Source organism: Eutrema salsugineum, unplaced genomic scaffold (genome assembly GCF_000478725.1).
Source record: "Eutrema salsugineum unplaced genomic scaffold, Eutsalg1_0 scaffold_8, whole genome shotgun sequence".
NCBI lineage: Eukaryota > Viridiplantae > Streptophyta > Magnoliopsida > Brassicales > Brassicaceae > Eutrema > Eutrema salsugineum.
Window position 1 is genome coordinate 3,388,284 of NW_006256414.1, and position 15,829 is coordinate 3,404,112.

The window sequence follows — 15,829 nt, forward strand, 5'->3', positions numbered from 1 at the left end:
GAGATGTGACCGCGGGACGTGGCTACGACAAACGAAAACTTCAGTTATACTCGATGAATAACATTAAAACTATACACATATTGAGAAAAACCTCATTAAAACTATACACATTCGCCTAATATTTCAGGGCAACTATAGAACTTCCTGCCAAACGTCTCTGGAGCTGTAGACTCTTCCAGTCTACATTAAAGGCCGCAATAGCATCGTTCAGGTATCCCAAAGTCTCCATCAGCTTTGGCACACCCGCTGTCATAGCTTGCTTTGGAAGATGAGCTGTTGGTGTAGCTTATCGGCATTACTCTGTAGAGATCAAGCAAACAAACTTGGAAGTTAACTAACAAAAAACTAAAACAGATACGACCACATAATAACTTTGCAGCTAAAAACAAAACAACAAAAACAAGCTTTCCAAACAAATATTTCTTACTCGCTAAACAACAAAATAACAAAAAAGGTAAATCTTGAAATAAAGAAAAAATCGAAATATTTTTTCTTACTTGCTCATGGAATCTGTGAAAAAAGTATTTACTTAGATCTGTTAAAAAAACAGTAAAGCAAAAGGACAAAAGAACAAAAGAACAATTTTAAAGGACAAACCAATAAACAATAAGATACGGACTAAACAGAGAATGTAATGGCGAATAACTCACAGATCTGGAGAGATAACTAAGAACGATGAAGACGCCGGCTGAGATCTGCAGCAACAATATATGTAGTGATATATATGAAACAACATATGCATCGGAAACAGAAAAGAAGAGATGGGGAGCGCCGGGAAAGGCTTACTGCGAGAGAGAGTCGCGGCGAGAGAGACCAGAGTGCAGCGCCGTTTTACAGTGATCTAGGTTTTTTTATTTATGGTAACGACTGGTAAGTTTCTTTATATACTATGTTAAAAATTCCGGTTAGGTTAATTATTCTGGTTTGACTAGACTTCGATCCGTAGTCTGCTGAGCAAACTGATAAAGAAGTCTGCAGCCCTAGTTTAAAACTTTTCACTTTTTATGTTTATCCTAGATGGTTAAAAATGATTCATATTTATTAAATTATAATTTTTATAGATCATACTTGTTGACATTTGATTTATAGAAACAAACTTCAGTTTACATTATTTTTATATAATTTTTAAATTTAAAAATAAGATTTAATAATATAGTAGACTTCTTTATCAGTCTGCTGAGAAGACTGATAAAGAAGTCTGCAGCCATAGTTTAAAACTTTTCCCTTTTTATGTTTATCCTAGATAGTTAAAAATGATTCATATTTATTAAATTATAATTTTTCTAGATCATACTTGTTGACATTTGATTTATAGAAACAAACTTCAGTTTACATTATTTTTATATAATTTTTAAATTTAAAAATAAGATTTAATAATATAGTAGACTTCTTTATCAGTCTGTTGAGCAGACTTCATTAGTATTGGCAGACTTCGAAAGGTTATAATCGTAATTGAGACATTCGTTTTATTGTTTACTCATGTAGGAGATAATGGTAATTTCTTTACCCTTCTGACCTATTTTTGCAATAGGTTGAATTTGGGGTATACTTTTGCATTTGGAATCAAATTGTGGCCTATTTTAATTTTAGCAATTCCCCCGAAAATAAAATACTGAATTCCATATATTAATTGGGTTCTTTTGAGTATTTTAAGAATCATCTCTTATAAACTTTCTAAAATTTTCTTGGTTAAACTGCAAACATATAACTAAAATAAATGATACACTATATGTCTCACTATTTCACAAAGTTTATCTGAACTTCACATTTTGAGCACTCTTCTTTTGCAGTTTATTCATCACTCCAAATCTATTTCATTTACCAAATTTTAATTTTTTTTCAACAAAAACGAAAAAGAAAAAGCAAACGTGAATATAGCAAGATCCAAAGAAACGGCAATGGTGTGGTCAAACCACTCTGGGGAAAAACTCAATGCACATGGATTCAAAATAGATAAAACAATCCAATACATTTTACTTCCTTTATATAAGTCTCATCTTCGTCCGTATTAGCTCTGCAAAACACTTGTTTTCATCGTTCTCTTTCTCTCTCTCTCTCTACATCTCTCTTCAAAAAAATGAAAATGAAAATTTCTCTTCCGTTGATCTCAGCCATTGCCATAATGCTAATGCTCCTCCTTGCCACAGGTTCATGCTTTCTAAACAAAGACTCATGTCAATATTTAATCATCTGCATATTATATTAATTTGTTGAGTAATCTATATATGACCCATATTTTGCATGTTATTCGTCATTTATTTCGGTTATAGTTATATATATATATATATATATATATATGCATGTGGATATGCCTAAGTTGTAGTACATTATGATTATTGTGTATCTCTAGGGATGGGTCCGGTCACGGTGGAGGCACGTATGTGTGAATCGAGTAGCCAATTGTTCAATGGGCCGTGTCTAAGCACAACCAATTGCGCCAATATTTGCCACAATGAAGGTTTTACAGATGGTGACTGCCAAGGATTCCGCCGTCGCTGCATCTGCACCAGACCATGTTGATCGATGATCTATTATATACATAATGAATACGCTCAACATATAACATTCTTAATCATCTTCTATCATTTTCCTGTTGTTTACTTTTAATATCTCATCGTTTGTCTTTAAAATAACAATAAGGGATACTTTATTTAAAAAATAACAATAGCAATAGGGCATCTAAATCTTGAAAGCCCTTTAGTTTGTGTTTTCATTTTTTTTTATCATCTTCCGATGTCAAATAATACATTCTAGTAAGTGACTTATATATTTAGCGGATAACTTAGTACTATAGAAAACAAATATGTGACTTATACTAAGTTAAGATCATCTCATTCACGGTATGAAATTTTTAACACTCTTCTCGGAATGATAATAATTTCAGTCAATAAATAATATACATGATACACACTAAGTTATCATCTGATTGTAGTAGGCTAGGCAAATATACTGAACCAAATCGAACTTTGCTAATTTGGTTTCAGTTTGAAACTAAAAAAAAAAAAATTTGGCAATTGGTTTGGTTTAGCAAGAAGAAACCAATCGGCTTACCAAAGCGAACTTTTTTAAAATTTTCGTAATTTCTGACCTTGTCGGAATTCTTATAATTTTTGGTTCAATCCGAATTTCTGAACCAAATTGAACTTTCTAAACATATCAAAATTGAATAAATATCCGAAATATTTAAAAAATGTACCAAAAAGTAATGAAAATTTGAAGATTTGGCTGAGAAAACCCGAATTGGATTGACAAGAAAAAGAAAAAAGCCGAATTGGATATTGTTTTCGGTTTCTATCTGGCACAAATAAATTTAAATAAACCAAAACCAATATTCCGATAGCCGAACCGGACGGCTATTTCGTTTTAGTTCGGAATCTTATTCTCCAAAGCCTAAACCAACCGAAGTTCTGGTATCCCTAACCGTTGGGAACCAAAGTCAATGATTGCTTTTAGTAGGTTGAAAAACTAATCTTGCATCTTTGAGGGGAAAAAAAAGATAGTTGAAAAAGTCGTTTTTACAGTACTTTACTTTTACCTTAAAGTTCTTACCTGTTACAGCTAAACTATTCGGAAAATAGCCGGTTAAAATCGAAGGAATGCAGGAAAACAAACTCGCTTGTTTGTTCAGAACTTTTCGCCTCGGCGTTATTATCTAGAAACAGTGTGGACGAAGAAGAAGAAGACGAGGTAGTAGAAGAACTGAAAAAGAAGTAGAGACATTCGGGATTTAGGGTTTTGTTTACTGTTTCTTCTTCTCCACTTGCTATGGCTTCCGTGCTGCTACTTCTTCTGGTGTTCGTCTTTGATCTCATAGCTTTTGGTCTTGCTGTTGCTGCAGAGCAGCGAAGAACCACCGTCAGTTTCTCTCTCTCTCCCTCTCTCTTCTCTGGTTTAGTCACTATCTCTGATTTCTCCAACATTTCTAGTAATTTCGGTCTGATTTTTCGCAGTTTCATTTCGCTGGATCTATCTGCTTAGGATTGCTTCAATTTGGGTTTTCTGAAAGTTTCGGGTTTTGTGAAATTTAAGTAGTTTCGTTGTAAGTTTAATAGAAAGCTGAAAACTTTAGAGGGAAATTGAGAAGATTAAAGAAGATAAGATGAAAATCAATCGAAACCCATTAGATATGATTCGTAAAAAAGTTGAGATTTTTCCTATTCTGGGTTGCACTGTGTTGTTCCTTCCTGATTTTGGTCTGTGTTGCTTTTGTTAACAGTGGCAAGTTTTTAATGAATCAAGAGATTCAACCTACTGTGTGTATGAGAAAGATATCGCAACGGGTCTCGGAATCGGTTCTTTCTTGATCTTGTTAGCGAGCCAGCTCTTCATTATGGTGGCGAGCCGATGTTTATGCTGTGGAAGAGCCTTGACACCAAGTGGGTCTAGATCCTGTGCCATTTTTCTCTTCATCACCACCTGGTAAAATGCTCTTCTCTTCTTAGATTACATTGTTCTAATGGCTTACAATGTGGGGAAACTTCACTTTCCATCTACTCTAACTGCAGAAAAATTTGTTTTAACTTCAAAAACGATATCTTGTTGTGAACTTTGCTGCTATAAATGTCGTATTAATGGGTTAGGATGATTGTTTGCAGGGTCTTCTTCTTCATAGCAGAAGTGTGCTTACTTGCGGGATCAGTGCGAAACGCTTACCATACAAAGTACCGTGTCTACTTTGGAAACTCCGCTCCTTCTTGTCGGTCATTGAGGAAAGGCGTGTTTGGGGCTGGAGCTGCATTCATAGTGCTCACAGGGATTGTCTCCGAGCTTTACTACGTGAGCCTTACAAGGGCTAAAGATTTTCAGGCTCCTAGAGATCCTGGTATTAGAATGAGTAGCTTGTAGAAGTTACAGACACCCTCATAGTTAATTTAGAATTAGAAACCTTTTTGGCCATTATTGTTGTGATCATATTGTATGAGTTAGTGTGGTTCTTGTTTGTATATGAGAAACAGATTCAAGTACTAAGCTGTTGTAGTTCATGTCTTGGGTACTTCGTGTTCTTGGAGTTTCTATCTTGTGTGGTTATGGACCAGTTAGCCTCTGGTCGCAAGAACTCGAGTCTGGTGTCTGCAAATTAGCCTGGTGAATTAATATTTTGCCACTGATGAATAACTTAAAAAATCGAACTTTTCATCATTCATGTGCACATCCACATTGCCTACATATGCACAAGTAGTTGCATTCAGAAATCAGACCTTGTGTGCTGCGTTTGCGATTAGCAAAATGTAAAAGACGAATTTACCCCTGACCTTGGCAACAAATAACTGAGACAAAACCAGACTTCTGATGTCACAGAAACTACACATTGTCTATTTGTACGCTCCCCACAATGGCAGATAGATCAGCAAATATGTATGTTCACAAGACACAGACAGATGTGTCCTTTGTCTCTCTCTTGTGGAAGTTTGATTTCCTTGTTTTTTTTTTGTTAACTAACTAAAATGTAAAGAAGAAGAGTTACAAAAGATGCAAGAATCAGACATGAGTTGATGAATGATGCTTCCTTCTTCAATCCTAAGCTTCTTACTCTCTCTGTTCCAGAGATGAACAGCAAAGCTATGTTTACGTAAATGCGTAAGCCTCTTCCGTGACCAATTCGCCTCGCTCTCGTTTGCTGGTGCTCTGTAAAATCCTCTGATTCTAGTCCAATCCACCGGATAAAACGCAGATGGTGGAAGAACAGAGAATCCCAAATCCGAGGAAGATGAAGAAATGTTGATTCTTCCGACGACTCTTGACACTAAGTAGGGACCGTTGTGACCCCATTTGTTACCATTGAAGGTTCTTGAGAATTCGTCGATGAACCTTTTGAGCAATGGATGGTTCTTGTCAAAGATGAGCACCGCAGTGTTGAGCCTGCTCCATTTTCTTGTAATGGAATCAACTGATTGTGCTCCGATTACGTTGTGGAGATGGCTGAGAGGTTTGATGATTATAACATCTGTGTCTAAGTAGATTCCGCCGAATTTGTAGAGCAAGACTAATCTTAGAAGGTTGGAGAGGTTTTGCTCTAATGGAATCACTCCTGGACTGAACATTCCTTTCTTCAATCTCTCAAACCATTTCTCTGCCGATGTATCTTTGAAGATGTAAGCGAAATCAGGTTTTATTGGAAGCACTTTAAGCCCTTTATCTGTAAAGGGTTTCAAGATTAGTGTTCCTCTGTCACAGTCAAGTGAGTTTGAGACCAAGATTAAACAGCTATTTGGGTGAGATTTGAAGAGGCTCTCTATGGTGAATCGTTCTCGATCACCGAAAGATTCGATGGAAGAGATCCAAGTCATGAAGAACAGTGACTCGCATGAGGATGTGGACAAGAAAGACTTGATCCTCGTCTTGAATCTCGGTCTTGATCTACCTTGTGGCCGCTGTGTAACGGGCGATGTTAACTCGATTCTTCTCTTTAATCTCCTCTTCCTTCTCTCTGTCCTCGTGGACGAAACGTTCTGCTTTTGTACGTACCCTAAAGAGGTTTCTTTCACTACAAGCAACAGTGAAGTATCTGAGTCAGATGATGATGTTGCTGTTGATGATGATGAATGATGATGAAGAATCTGGTGATGAGTAAGTGATATAGTGGATTTGATTGGTGGGATTGGATCAAGATGAAGAGAGAAGACAGAGAAGCTGTTGTAGATTAAGAGAAGCATGATAAGAAGACCTAGAAGAGACATGGGAAGACAACAAACGAAGGAGACGATCAATCTTTTCAAGCTCTGCATAGCTTGTTCTGTTCTTTTGCTCTGTTCCATCTTTTGGTTTTTCAAACAATATTTTGCAAAAGACAGAGACTTGTTCTGTTCTGTAAGAGATTTTGCTTTTTTAGGACAAAAGGGTGTGTATGTGATGATTATTGTATTGTTGAGTAAGATAATAAACAAATAATTTTTAATTTGTTTTGGCATACAGATATATAGTTATCATGTATATAAATATCAATTAGAAATTGGCGAAAGAGAAAGATCACCAATACAAAATAGAGTATATAATAATAAGTGCAGTGAATTAGTAAACTATCATCTAAAGAGCGTGCTTAGAAATTCTAGTTGACATTTCAAATATCTATAACTAATGAAAATGCAATGTTAGGTTACAGATAGTTTATTTAGCATCAGTAGATATTTCAAATTAGAACCAAAGTTCGATAGTTACTGGGTTTTTTTACTTATGAATCAGTTAAGGCGACCAAAAAAATTTATAAATCTTGTTTGATTGTTTCTAATGACACATACGAGATAGTGTCCAGGCTTGGTCATGACTTAATCGGTTTCTTGTGCAATTTTGTGCTTCGTTTTTGTTAACAGCGGTTTCTTGTGCAATTGAAACACTATTATTGACTAACCATATGAAATAGAATGGTTGTTAGAATGTATATTTCTAGTGTGATTAACTTGTAATAATATAATAAAGATTTTATTCGTATACAACATGATGATTGAGATTTTTCGGATTTAATGATAAGTCAACTCTTGTTTGATCGGTGTTATGGGTATTTGTTTTACTAGTCTTCTCTACTGTTTTGAATAACCAAGAGGGTCTACTAAGTTAATTCAATCGTGAGGTTGAAAAAAAAATTAAGTGTTTCAATGAAAATAACAATACATAGATCAAATTCAAGACTTGCATAAGACTCGGTTTTTAATCTCATGAAAGGCAATACACTACTAATCAGGAAAAGTTGACATAAACAACGAATACAAAAATAATTTAGGAAAAACAAATTGCTCTAAACATTTCGAGTACAAACGAAAAAGATCAAGAAACGAACCAATGAGCAGTCTTTAGAAGAATGATGATGAAAACACTGACACTCTGAGACATAACCCATCATAATCAAAGAAGACCTCTCCTTCTCTTGTAATCACTAACAGTCAACGTAAGCCCATGTCTCTTACCATCATTCTCAGCAACTCTGCATCCCACTGTTGCTTCTGTCACCTGTTTCCTCGCCATGAACGCTTTCTGTACTCCTTGAGGTCCTCCATACTTCTGCAACGCCGTCAGCGACAACGGCAACTCGAAGTTATGAAGCAGATTGTGTTCTGCGCCTTGACCTATTGGAGCTCTTGTGTCAATAAGCTTCCCTGCGTCTGCAGCCGCTTCTAAAGCTGCTTCTGTAGCTTCTACACCGTTCTCTCCTGCTGCTGCTCCATTGGTCTCAACCGCTGCTGCAGCAGTTGCTTCAGTATCTCCTCCTTCTTTCCTTTTCCCGTTGTAGTAGTTCGATGATCGTGTCCATCTCCTTGAAAACGGATCGTATCCAGCTTCTCCGGCCTTGAGACTAGCTGTGATTGATTTCACCTCGGATGCGTTCTTGAAATTCTCGGCTCTGTTCTTCTTGTTCATCTCGGCGAGCTTGAGCGCTTTTTTATCTACCTCTTTCTTTTCCCGTGATGCCTCTAGCTGTTTGATCTTTGCTTTGATCCTCTCTACACCTGCTTCATCGTTTTTGATCTGTGCAACTTCCAACTCTTTTCTAAGCCGATCTTTCTCGGCCGCAATATTCATTGGCCTGACCGAGGCAGATTTCTTCTCCTGCAACATCTGCTTGACGGTTTCCGCCGAGTAAACAAAACTGTTTATTCTTTTGATCGCTTCCTTCTTCTCTGATATATCTTGCTTTGTGGGCATGCGACCATTTGTTCGCTCCACCTCTCTGATCCATTGCCTATACTCTTCTTCCAACGGATACCCATCTGAGATCATTGCCATTTGCCATCGAGCAGCCGAGCTTTCATGTCCCCATATGCAGTTAAGGTACTTGTGTGTAGTTTTGTTCTCTAGCTTGTATGTCTTGTCTGGATCGGTTGCATCTACATTCTTCACCATGCAGAGTCTATAGATTGGCCCATTCTTGGACCTTCCTATCCCGACCCTCACAAAGCAACCAACGATAAGCTCTTCAAAGAAAGGCTCCATTAGCCATTTGGCAAGCTTAGACCTCCTGATAGTAATATCCTTAATATCCTCAAACGTAGGCACATCTGACCTGTCATCATCACTGTCTACCATTCCTCCATTGGAGCCTTCGTCGTCACTCTGAGACCTACTATCACTATCACTTTGGCTTGAGTTACTCAAATTTGAGGAAGCTAACGGTTTCCTCTTCATCGATGAGAAATCCCTGCTACCTGAACCACCTTTTGATGCATCTCTCAGTTTCCTGAGAGACGCAGGCTCTTGCTGTTTCATACGCTTTGCTCTCAACTCGTTAAGAGCATCATCCTTCGCAGCTGCTCTATCTGCAGATCTCGCAGATGAACGCACACCACGAGAGGCAGGAAGAGGCTGTGTCTCCTTTTTCGAAACAGGGGTCTTCTCTTTTTCCCTCTTCGATCTAAGCTTCTCAGTGAAGTTCTTATCACCTTTCTTATCAGCACGTTCAGCGAGAATCATCTCTCTCTGAAACTCAGTCATTCCAGCAAGCTTTTGCCTATCTTCCTCGTTCTTGTAAAGGTCATCACCGAAATCTGATTCCTCGCTGCTGTCACCTTCACGATCAGATGGGCCATCACCGTAACCGGCTTCATCACGAGCAGCACGGTCTTCTCTCTCTGCCTCTAATCTCTTCTTCAAAGGCACTTGAGATCCTGAAGGTTTCCTACTTGCGTAGCCACGTTCTTCATCAGAATCGTCCCTTGAATCACTGCCACCATCAGAGTAAGAACCCTCACGTCTCCTTGATGATGGAGGATGAGAATGGCGGCTCCTTCCTGGTGCATTTGTTCTCCCAGCAGCTTCCAAAAGCAAGTCATCTAAATCAACCATTGCTTCTGAAGAGGCTCAAGAGAGAGAAAGAGAGAGATTCCTTTTAACAATTTAAATCGGTTTTGCACTATCACCTGAAAATTATTAGAAGTTGAGAGTTAGAGCAAGCAAAAGATTGATCATAGATTGGAAGTTGAATGAATAACAAAAAAGAACTTAAGAACCAATAGCTTTAACGCAAGAAACCACAAAAGAGTGAGACTTTGAGCAGGCAGAGCACAAAAGAGACAAATTTGAGAGAGGTAACAAAAGGGTTAAGACAAATTCTCCCCAATTAAGTTCTTTTGTCAAATCCTAACTATTTCTCCTCGTGTTCTGCTTGTTCCATGTCCCAATCCAATTTGAAATAGAATTCACTTAAGAAGAGAGAAGCAATAGAGAAAATTTTCAATCTTTGATTGGATATTAGAGAAAGCAATGAATCGAATTTGTCTTAAAAGCCAATCGTGGTTTTGCGAAACCTATCCGAGCTCTGAGCTCAAATCTGGCGAATTCAGAGCCGGAAAAGGATCGATCTCTCTTATGGATATCAAATTCGATTTGAATAAGCAAGTCCGGTCGAATCCGAGAGGTAGAAGCCGCCGCTTATGGTTCGCGGCGGAGTAAGGAAACAAAAAAAGAGAGAAATAAAGAAAAAGTGAGAAGTTTAGAGGGAACTCACTTGAGACGAACTGAAGAAATCGCCGGAAACTTGTTGCAGAGATCGACCGGCGGCGAAAGTAGAAGAATTGAAAGTACTGTTATTGTCGATTGTCGAGGAAGGAGATGAAACTCGACGAGAACGGAACAAGAAAACGAGAAAAATAAGGAAAAAAAATAAAAGTTTATTATTTATGACGAAAACCCTTAGTTGTTCAGAATATTGCAAAACATCATAGAAAAAAGTGGGCTCAAGATCCACAAACATCAACTTGTAATTTATTGTGTAAAAATTCGATTTTTAAAATCTTTACCATTGAAAGAAATAGCAACAGTTTTCTTTTGGCCTCTAACAATACTACTTTTGGTAATTTGACTAATATCAGATACCACGTTTTAAGTGATTTGTCAACACTTCAAAAGTAGTAATGTCTTTGCCGTTTCCGTGTGTGTGTTAGAGGAACAAGTAATGGTTTGCCAGTTTATGAAGTTGTGGTTTATGGATTATGGGGTTATGAGAAGTGTTATCCTCTTGGTTTGGAAGGAAGTTGATTGTCGATGGTTGGCCGAGGGCTCTTTCGACAAGTCTTTCTCACATAATTTCCAAATGTTAAGAAGATTGGTAGCTTTGAAGTTTGTGAATTCGTTTAATTCTCTTATTAGATGCTGGTTTTGAATTTCTAAATTTCTGTTTTAAAAAGTTCTGCAGTGTTGTTTTAGTGTCTTTGCTTCTTTTTTTATAGGATTTGGTTTCACAGAGATTTTGTTTTCCTGAGACTTTATTTATGGAAATATTTAATTTTTCATCCGATTTTGTTTCTCGGGCGTTTGCTTCATTTGTTTGGGCATTTGTGTTCCTGTAAAATTCAAAATTTTCAATAAAAATCTATATGACCAGAAAATCTATATGACCAGAAAAAAGTAGTGATTTATCAACAGAAGAAAGCAGCAAGATTAATAGCTCTCACATCTTTTTTGTTTTTGTTTTTGTTCTATCTTTGTATGACAAAAGTACAAAAAAATGGAGCCTGAATTATATAAACCTAAGCCCAACCATAGAAGCAAAACCTCTAAAGAACTAATAAACTCTATATTTGTTGTAGTGTCTCTATACATTGTGTCTCTATATCTCTACGTATATTGGAACAAAACCAAGTTTTGCATAAGCTTTACACTGAAAGGTCTTTTTTTTCTTCAGATCTGAATCTGATCTGTGGCAATTTGCATGACTCGATAACTGCCATCACTGTTTTATGATTCTCTGGAGGGATCATGTTCAGTTCAGTCACTTCAGTGTTGTATGAAAAGCTTGAACCACAACATAGTAAGGAACAAACATACACAAGGTATTTTTGGTATAAAATAGTTCGTGTTGTAGCAAAGAAGAAATAAACTAACATTAATATATAAATAACTGCCTAAGCATTTTATATTGACCGCATAGCGCAGTGGATTAGCGCGTCTGACTTCGGATCAGAAGGTCGTGGGTTCGACTCCCACTGTGATCGTTTTTGGTTTTTTTTTTGTCAATTTCTTCCCAAACCGGGTTAGGGTATAAAGATTCAAAGATGTGCCCAATTTTATTTATTCCACAGTTCTTAGAGTGAAAACTATCGGGAAGGAGGAAGAAAGAAATCGGGAAAAATGGCTTCTTCTTCTACTTCTCTCAAGAGACGAGAGCAACCAATGTCTCGAGATGGAGATCAGCTTATCATTACTCCTTTAGGCGCCGGGAGCGAAGTGGTCGTTCTTGTGTTTACATGTCCTTTAGAGGCAAAACGATTCTGGTCAGTCTCCGTCGAATTTCTTCGCTTTTGTCTAATTTAACCCAAACTGTAAAAGTGTTTGATTTTGGTGTTGGGAATGTCTTATTTTGTGTTTTGTGCAGTTTGATTGTGGGATTCATCCTGCGTACTCGGGAATGGCTGCGTTGCCTTACTTTGATGAGATTGATCCTTCCACCATTGATGTCCTCTTGATTACTCAGTATGTTTACTTCTTCTTGCTCTTTAGCTAATTGATATTTGCATAGAATGATAGCTGGAAGCTGATTTTAGCATCTAAAGAGATATATTGGGAGGCTTATAGAGCAAAATCTTCAGAATTTTGAGCTTCTTTATACAAAGACTAAGGCATGATGTGCAGAGGAAACCTGTCTTGGATAAGGATTGTATGATTGGTGTTGATATGGATTAGTTCAAGCTTTTAGAAGGGTGGAGTTTGTTCTTTGTGTCTGTTTGTCTATGGGAAGAAGTTGGTTTTTTTTGTTGTTCTTTTTGGTGAGAGGTTTCTTAGTTTAAGGTAACAAAACTATGTGTTGATGCTTTCTGTTGCAGTTTTCATTTGGATCATGCAGCATCCCTACCTTATTTTCTGGAGAGGGTTTGTTTCTCTTACCGAATGCTTTGGTTATTAATGCCTTTAAACATTATATGGAACTAACACAAGTTAGTAACCTTTGATTAGACAACATTCAAAGGGCGAGTTTTCATGACACATGCCACAAAGGCTATCTACAAGCTGCTACTTACAGATTATGTAAAAGTGAGCAAAGTGTCAGTGGAAGACATGCTGTTCGACGAAAATGACATCAACAAATCCATGGATAAAATTGAGGTTTGTACTGCAACTGCATCATATTACGACTTGTTCCCTTGCTTTTTGTTTAGCCTATTATTTTGCAATTGGAAATGATGTTTCTGTCACGTACGCATGATGTAAAAAACATGATATATTTTTTCGTTTCTCGTTTTCTCGATGTAGTTTTTTCCTTCTTAATAGAAGTTGAACTCAAGTAGTGTGCTTGAAGTTTACTATTTAGCATATAACAAAGGATCAGTCTTTTAGTCTTCTTTGAAATCATTGATAAAATATATGAATCTTGTTCTCGAAACATCTGGTTCAGACAAAGAACACTGGTATCATATGATTATGTAAGTGCCTTGATCACTTCATTGAGTTAAGGTTAGGTCCAAAGGGTTTTCAGTCGGCTTCAAGACACTGATCAGTTAAGATTTTTGTTTGATTCCTCTCTAGGTAATTGATTTCCATCAAACGGTTGAAGTGAATGGCATAAAGTTCTGGTGCTACACGGCAGGGCCATGTTTTGGGTGCAGCCATGTTCATGGTGGATGTAGCTGGTCTCCGAATCCTCTACACAGGAGACTATTCCCGTGAAGAAGACCGTCATCTAAGAGCAGCTGAGCTTCCTCAGTTCTCCCCTGACATATGCATCATTGAATCCACTTCCGGTGTCCAGCTTCATCAGTCTCGTCACATCCGGGAGAAACGCTTCACTGAAGTAATCCATACCACAGTTAAACAGGGCGGGCGTGTCCTGATCCCAGCTTTTGCACTCGGCCGTGCACAGGAACTTCTCTTGATTTTAGATGAATACTGGGCCAACCACCCGGATCTTCACCATATCCCGATCTCCTATGCATCACCGCTCGCCAAAAAGTGTATGGCCGTTTACCAAACCTACATTTTATCTATGAATGACAGAATCCGCAACCAGTTTGCAAATTCTAATCCGTTTGTGTTCAAGCACATCTCTGCGTTGAATAGCATTGATGATTTCAGAGATGTTGGTCCATCTGTGGTTATGGCTAGTCCTGGAGGTCTTCAAAGCGGTTTCTCGAGGCAACTCTTTGACATCTGGTGTTCAGATAAGAAAAACGCTTGTATCATCCCTGGTTATATGGTGGAAGGTACACTGGGGAAAACGATAATCAATGAACCGAAGGAGGTGACTCTTATGAACGGTCTCACTGCTCCTCTCAACATGCAAGTGCACTACATCTCGTTCTCTGCTCACGCAGACTATGCGCAGACGAGCACTTTCTTGAAAGAGCTCATGCCTCCAAACATCATCCTTGTTCATGGTGAAGCTAACGAGATGATGAGGCTCAAACAGAAACTCTTTACGGAGTTTCCTGATGGAAACACAAAGATCATGAATCCGAAGAACTGTGAGTCCATTGAAATGTACTTCAACTCTGAGAAAATGGCGAAAACCATTGGGAGATTGGCGGAAAAGACACCTGATGCTGGCGATACAGTGAGTGGGGATTCTGGTGAAGAAAGGCTTCACTTATCAGATAATGGCACCTGATGATCTCCATGTTTTCTCACAGCTATTAACAGCAACTGTTACTCCAGCGGATCACTATCCCATTCTCAGGGAGCTTTTCGGTGTGATAACACATCGCCTCGAGAAGATTTTCGAGAGTGTGGAATCATCAATAGATGAGGAAACCGGGCTTCCAGCACTGAAAGTACACGAAAGAGTAACAGTGAAACAAGAGTCAGAGAAGCACATCTCGCTTCAGTGGTCATCAGATCCGATAAGCGACATGGTTTCAGACTCCATTGTAGCTCTGGTTCTCAACATCAGCCGGGAAGTCCCCAAGATCGTTGTGGAGGAAGAAGATGCTGTGAAATCTGAGAAAGAGAACGGGAAGAAAGTTGAGAAAGTGATATACGCGCTTCTTGTGTCACTCTTTGGGGATGTGAAACTAGGAGAGGACGGGAAACTGGTGATTAGTGTCGATGGCAATGTCGCTCAGCTTGATAAAGAGAGTGGGGATGTAGAGAGTGAGCATGGAGGTCTTAAGGAAAGAGTAAGATTAGCTTTTCAACGGATTCAAAGTGCTGTGAAACCAATCCCTCTCTCTGCGGATTAAAGTAGTAGTTGAGGTTTTTAATCATCATAGAGTTTTGTCATCAACCCGTTTCCAAGTTTACTAATTACGATGATTAAGTCAAATGGATGTTGTTAAGAATGTGTTTTATGAAACTTTGCTGCTTCTGTAAGTTTATTGTGATGATGATTAGTACAATGGATTTTATTATGAAGGTGTTGTTAATTACCTATCAACATTTAATTTCAGTTTTATACGATTTTGATTTTGACGTTAGTAGATTGCTTTTTTTCTTGGTTTCAAATGTTTATTTGGATGCTCATATCACTAATTTAGCTATGCTTCGTACATTCTTTCTAAATAACGCCGGCACATCATACACATATAACTTGTGAATAATTGAATTAGAACACTAGCCTCTAAAATCGAAATTCTAACATCATTGACACAAGTTTTTAGTCTCTGTTTACTTTTTCTACATGTATATATATATATACCATTACTTGATTTATATGTGTCCATTGTAGCCAAAAATTTTGGCTATGGTTGATTTTATTTTTTGGGCTTTCAACAACTCATTCAAGAAGCTCACCTACGTGTAAAATTGAAGTTGCATGGAGTAGACATAGCTGAGGCAGAGAGGGAGAGTTTAAAGCTAAAGAAGAAAATATTTTTTAAAAAAAATAAAAAAAAGAAGAAAATATTTTTTTAAAAATAAAAAAAAAAAGAAGAAAAGAAAAATGTCGTAGTTAGCGAGAATATGTATGGCTAATGAA

The 15,829-nt window shown here is 37.7% G+C and overlaps 5 protein-coding genes and 1 non-coding gene across 6 annotated transcripts; 4 read left to right on the forward strand and 2 right to left on the reverse strand.

Annotated features, from left to right (window-relative positions):
* The first annotated feature begins 1,980 nt into the window (after nt 1-1,980).
* Nucleotides 1,981-2,595, forward strand: LOC18009975 (defensin-like protein 5). Its single transcript, XM_006392001.2, has 2 exons — nt 1,981-2,147; nt 2,351-2,595. The coding sequence occupies exons 1-2, from the start codon at nt 2,078-2,080 to the stop codon at nt 2,518-2,520; spliced, it is 240 nt and encodes a 79-aa protein (XP_006392063.1). The 5' UTR covers nt 1,981-2,077; the 3' UTR covers nt 2,521-2,595.
* Nucleotides 2,596-3,600: 1,005 nt separating this feature from the next.
* LOC18009982 lies at nt 3,601-4,977 on the forward strand. The gene is made up of 3 exons (XM_006392002.2): nt 3,601-3,855; nt 4,217-4,419; nt 4,596-4,977. Exons 1-3 carry the CDS (start codon nt 3,766-3,768, stop codon nt 4,843-4,845), a joined length of 543 nt encoding a protein of 180 aa, XP_006392064.1. The 5' UTR covers nt 3,601-3,765; the 3' UTR covers nt 4,846-4,977.
* A 458-nt stretch (nt 4,978-5,435) lies between these two features.
* LOC18009984 (lactosylceramide 4-alpha-galactosyltransferase) lies at nt 5,436-6,755 on the reverse strand. Its single transcript, XM_006392003.2, has one exon. It carries the CDS (start codon nt 6,753-6,755, stop codon nt 5,436-5,438), a length of 1,320 nt encoding a protein of 439 aa, XP_006392065.1.
* Nucleotides 6,756-7,609: 854 nt separating this feature from the next.
* Nucleotides 7,610-10,586, reverse strand: LOC18010001 (protein RTF1 homolog). The gene is made up of 2 exons (XM_006392004.2): nt 10,433-10,586; nt 7,610-9,845 (listed from the first exon to the last, which is right to left on the reverse strand). Exon 2 carries the CDS (start codon nt 9,769-9,771, stop codon nt 7,837-7,839), a length of 1,935 nt encoding a protein of 644 aa, XP_006392066.1. The 5' UTR covers nt 9,772-9,845; nt 10,433-10,586; the 3' UTR covers nt 7,610-7,836.
* A 1,258-nt stretch (nt 10,587-11,844) lies between these two features.
* TRNAR-UCG lies at nt 11,845-11,918 on the forward strand. The gene has a single exon. It is a non-coding gene; the product is annotated as a tRNA-Arg (tRNA).
* Nucleotides 11,919-12,005: 87 nt separating this feature from the next.
* LOC18010008 (cleavage and polyadenylation specificity factor subunit 3-I) lies at nt 12,006-15,278 on the forward strand. Its single transcript, XM_024160266.1, is given in 8 exon segments — nt 12,006-12,148; nt 12,151-12,197; nt 12,299-12,396; nt 12,747-12,792; nt 12,877-13,026; nt 13,447-13,506; nt 13,508-14,476; nt 14,478-15,278. Coding segments are annotated over 8 exon segments (2,082 nt in total). The 5' UTR covers nt 12,006-12,054; the 3' UTR covers nt 15,096-15,278.
* The last annotated feature ends 551 nt before the right edge of the window (nt 15,279-15,829 follow it).

Bases quoted from the DNA above. Each gene is read 5' to 3' on its own strand.
- LOC18009975 (XM_006392001.2), top strand. From the start codon at position 2,078: ATGAAAATGAAAATTTCTCTTCCGTTGATCTCAGCCATTGCCATAATG. The intron at 2,148-2,350 runs GTTCATGCTTTC...GTGTATCTCTAG, and splicing joins AATGCTCCTCCTTGCCACAG to GGATGGGTCCGGTCACGGTG.
- LOC18009982 (XM_006392002.2), top strand. From the start codon at position 3,766: ATGGCTTCCGTGCTGCTACTTCTTCTGGTGTTCGTCTTTGATCTCATA. The intron at 3,856-4,216 runs GTCAGTTTCTCT...TTTTGTTAACAG, and splicing joins CAGAGCAGCGAAGAACCACC to TGGCAAGTTTTTAATGAATC. The intron at 4,420-4,595 runs GTAAAATGCTCT...GATTGTTTGCAG, and splicing joins TTTCTCTTCATCACCACCTG to GGTCTTCTTCTTCATAGCAG.
- LOC18009984 (XM_006392003.2), bottom strand. From the start codon at position 6,755: ATGGAACAGAGCAAAAGAACAGAACAAGCTATGCAGAGCTTGAAAAGA.
- LOC18010001 (XM_006392004.2), bottom strand. From the start codon at position 9,771: ATGGTTGATTTAGATGACTTGCTTTTGGAAGCTGCTGGGAGAACAAAT.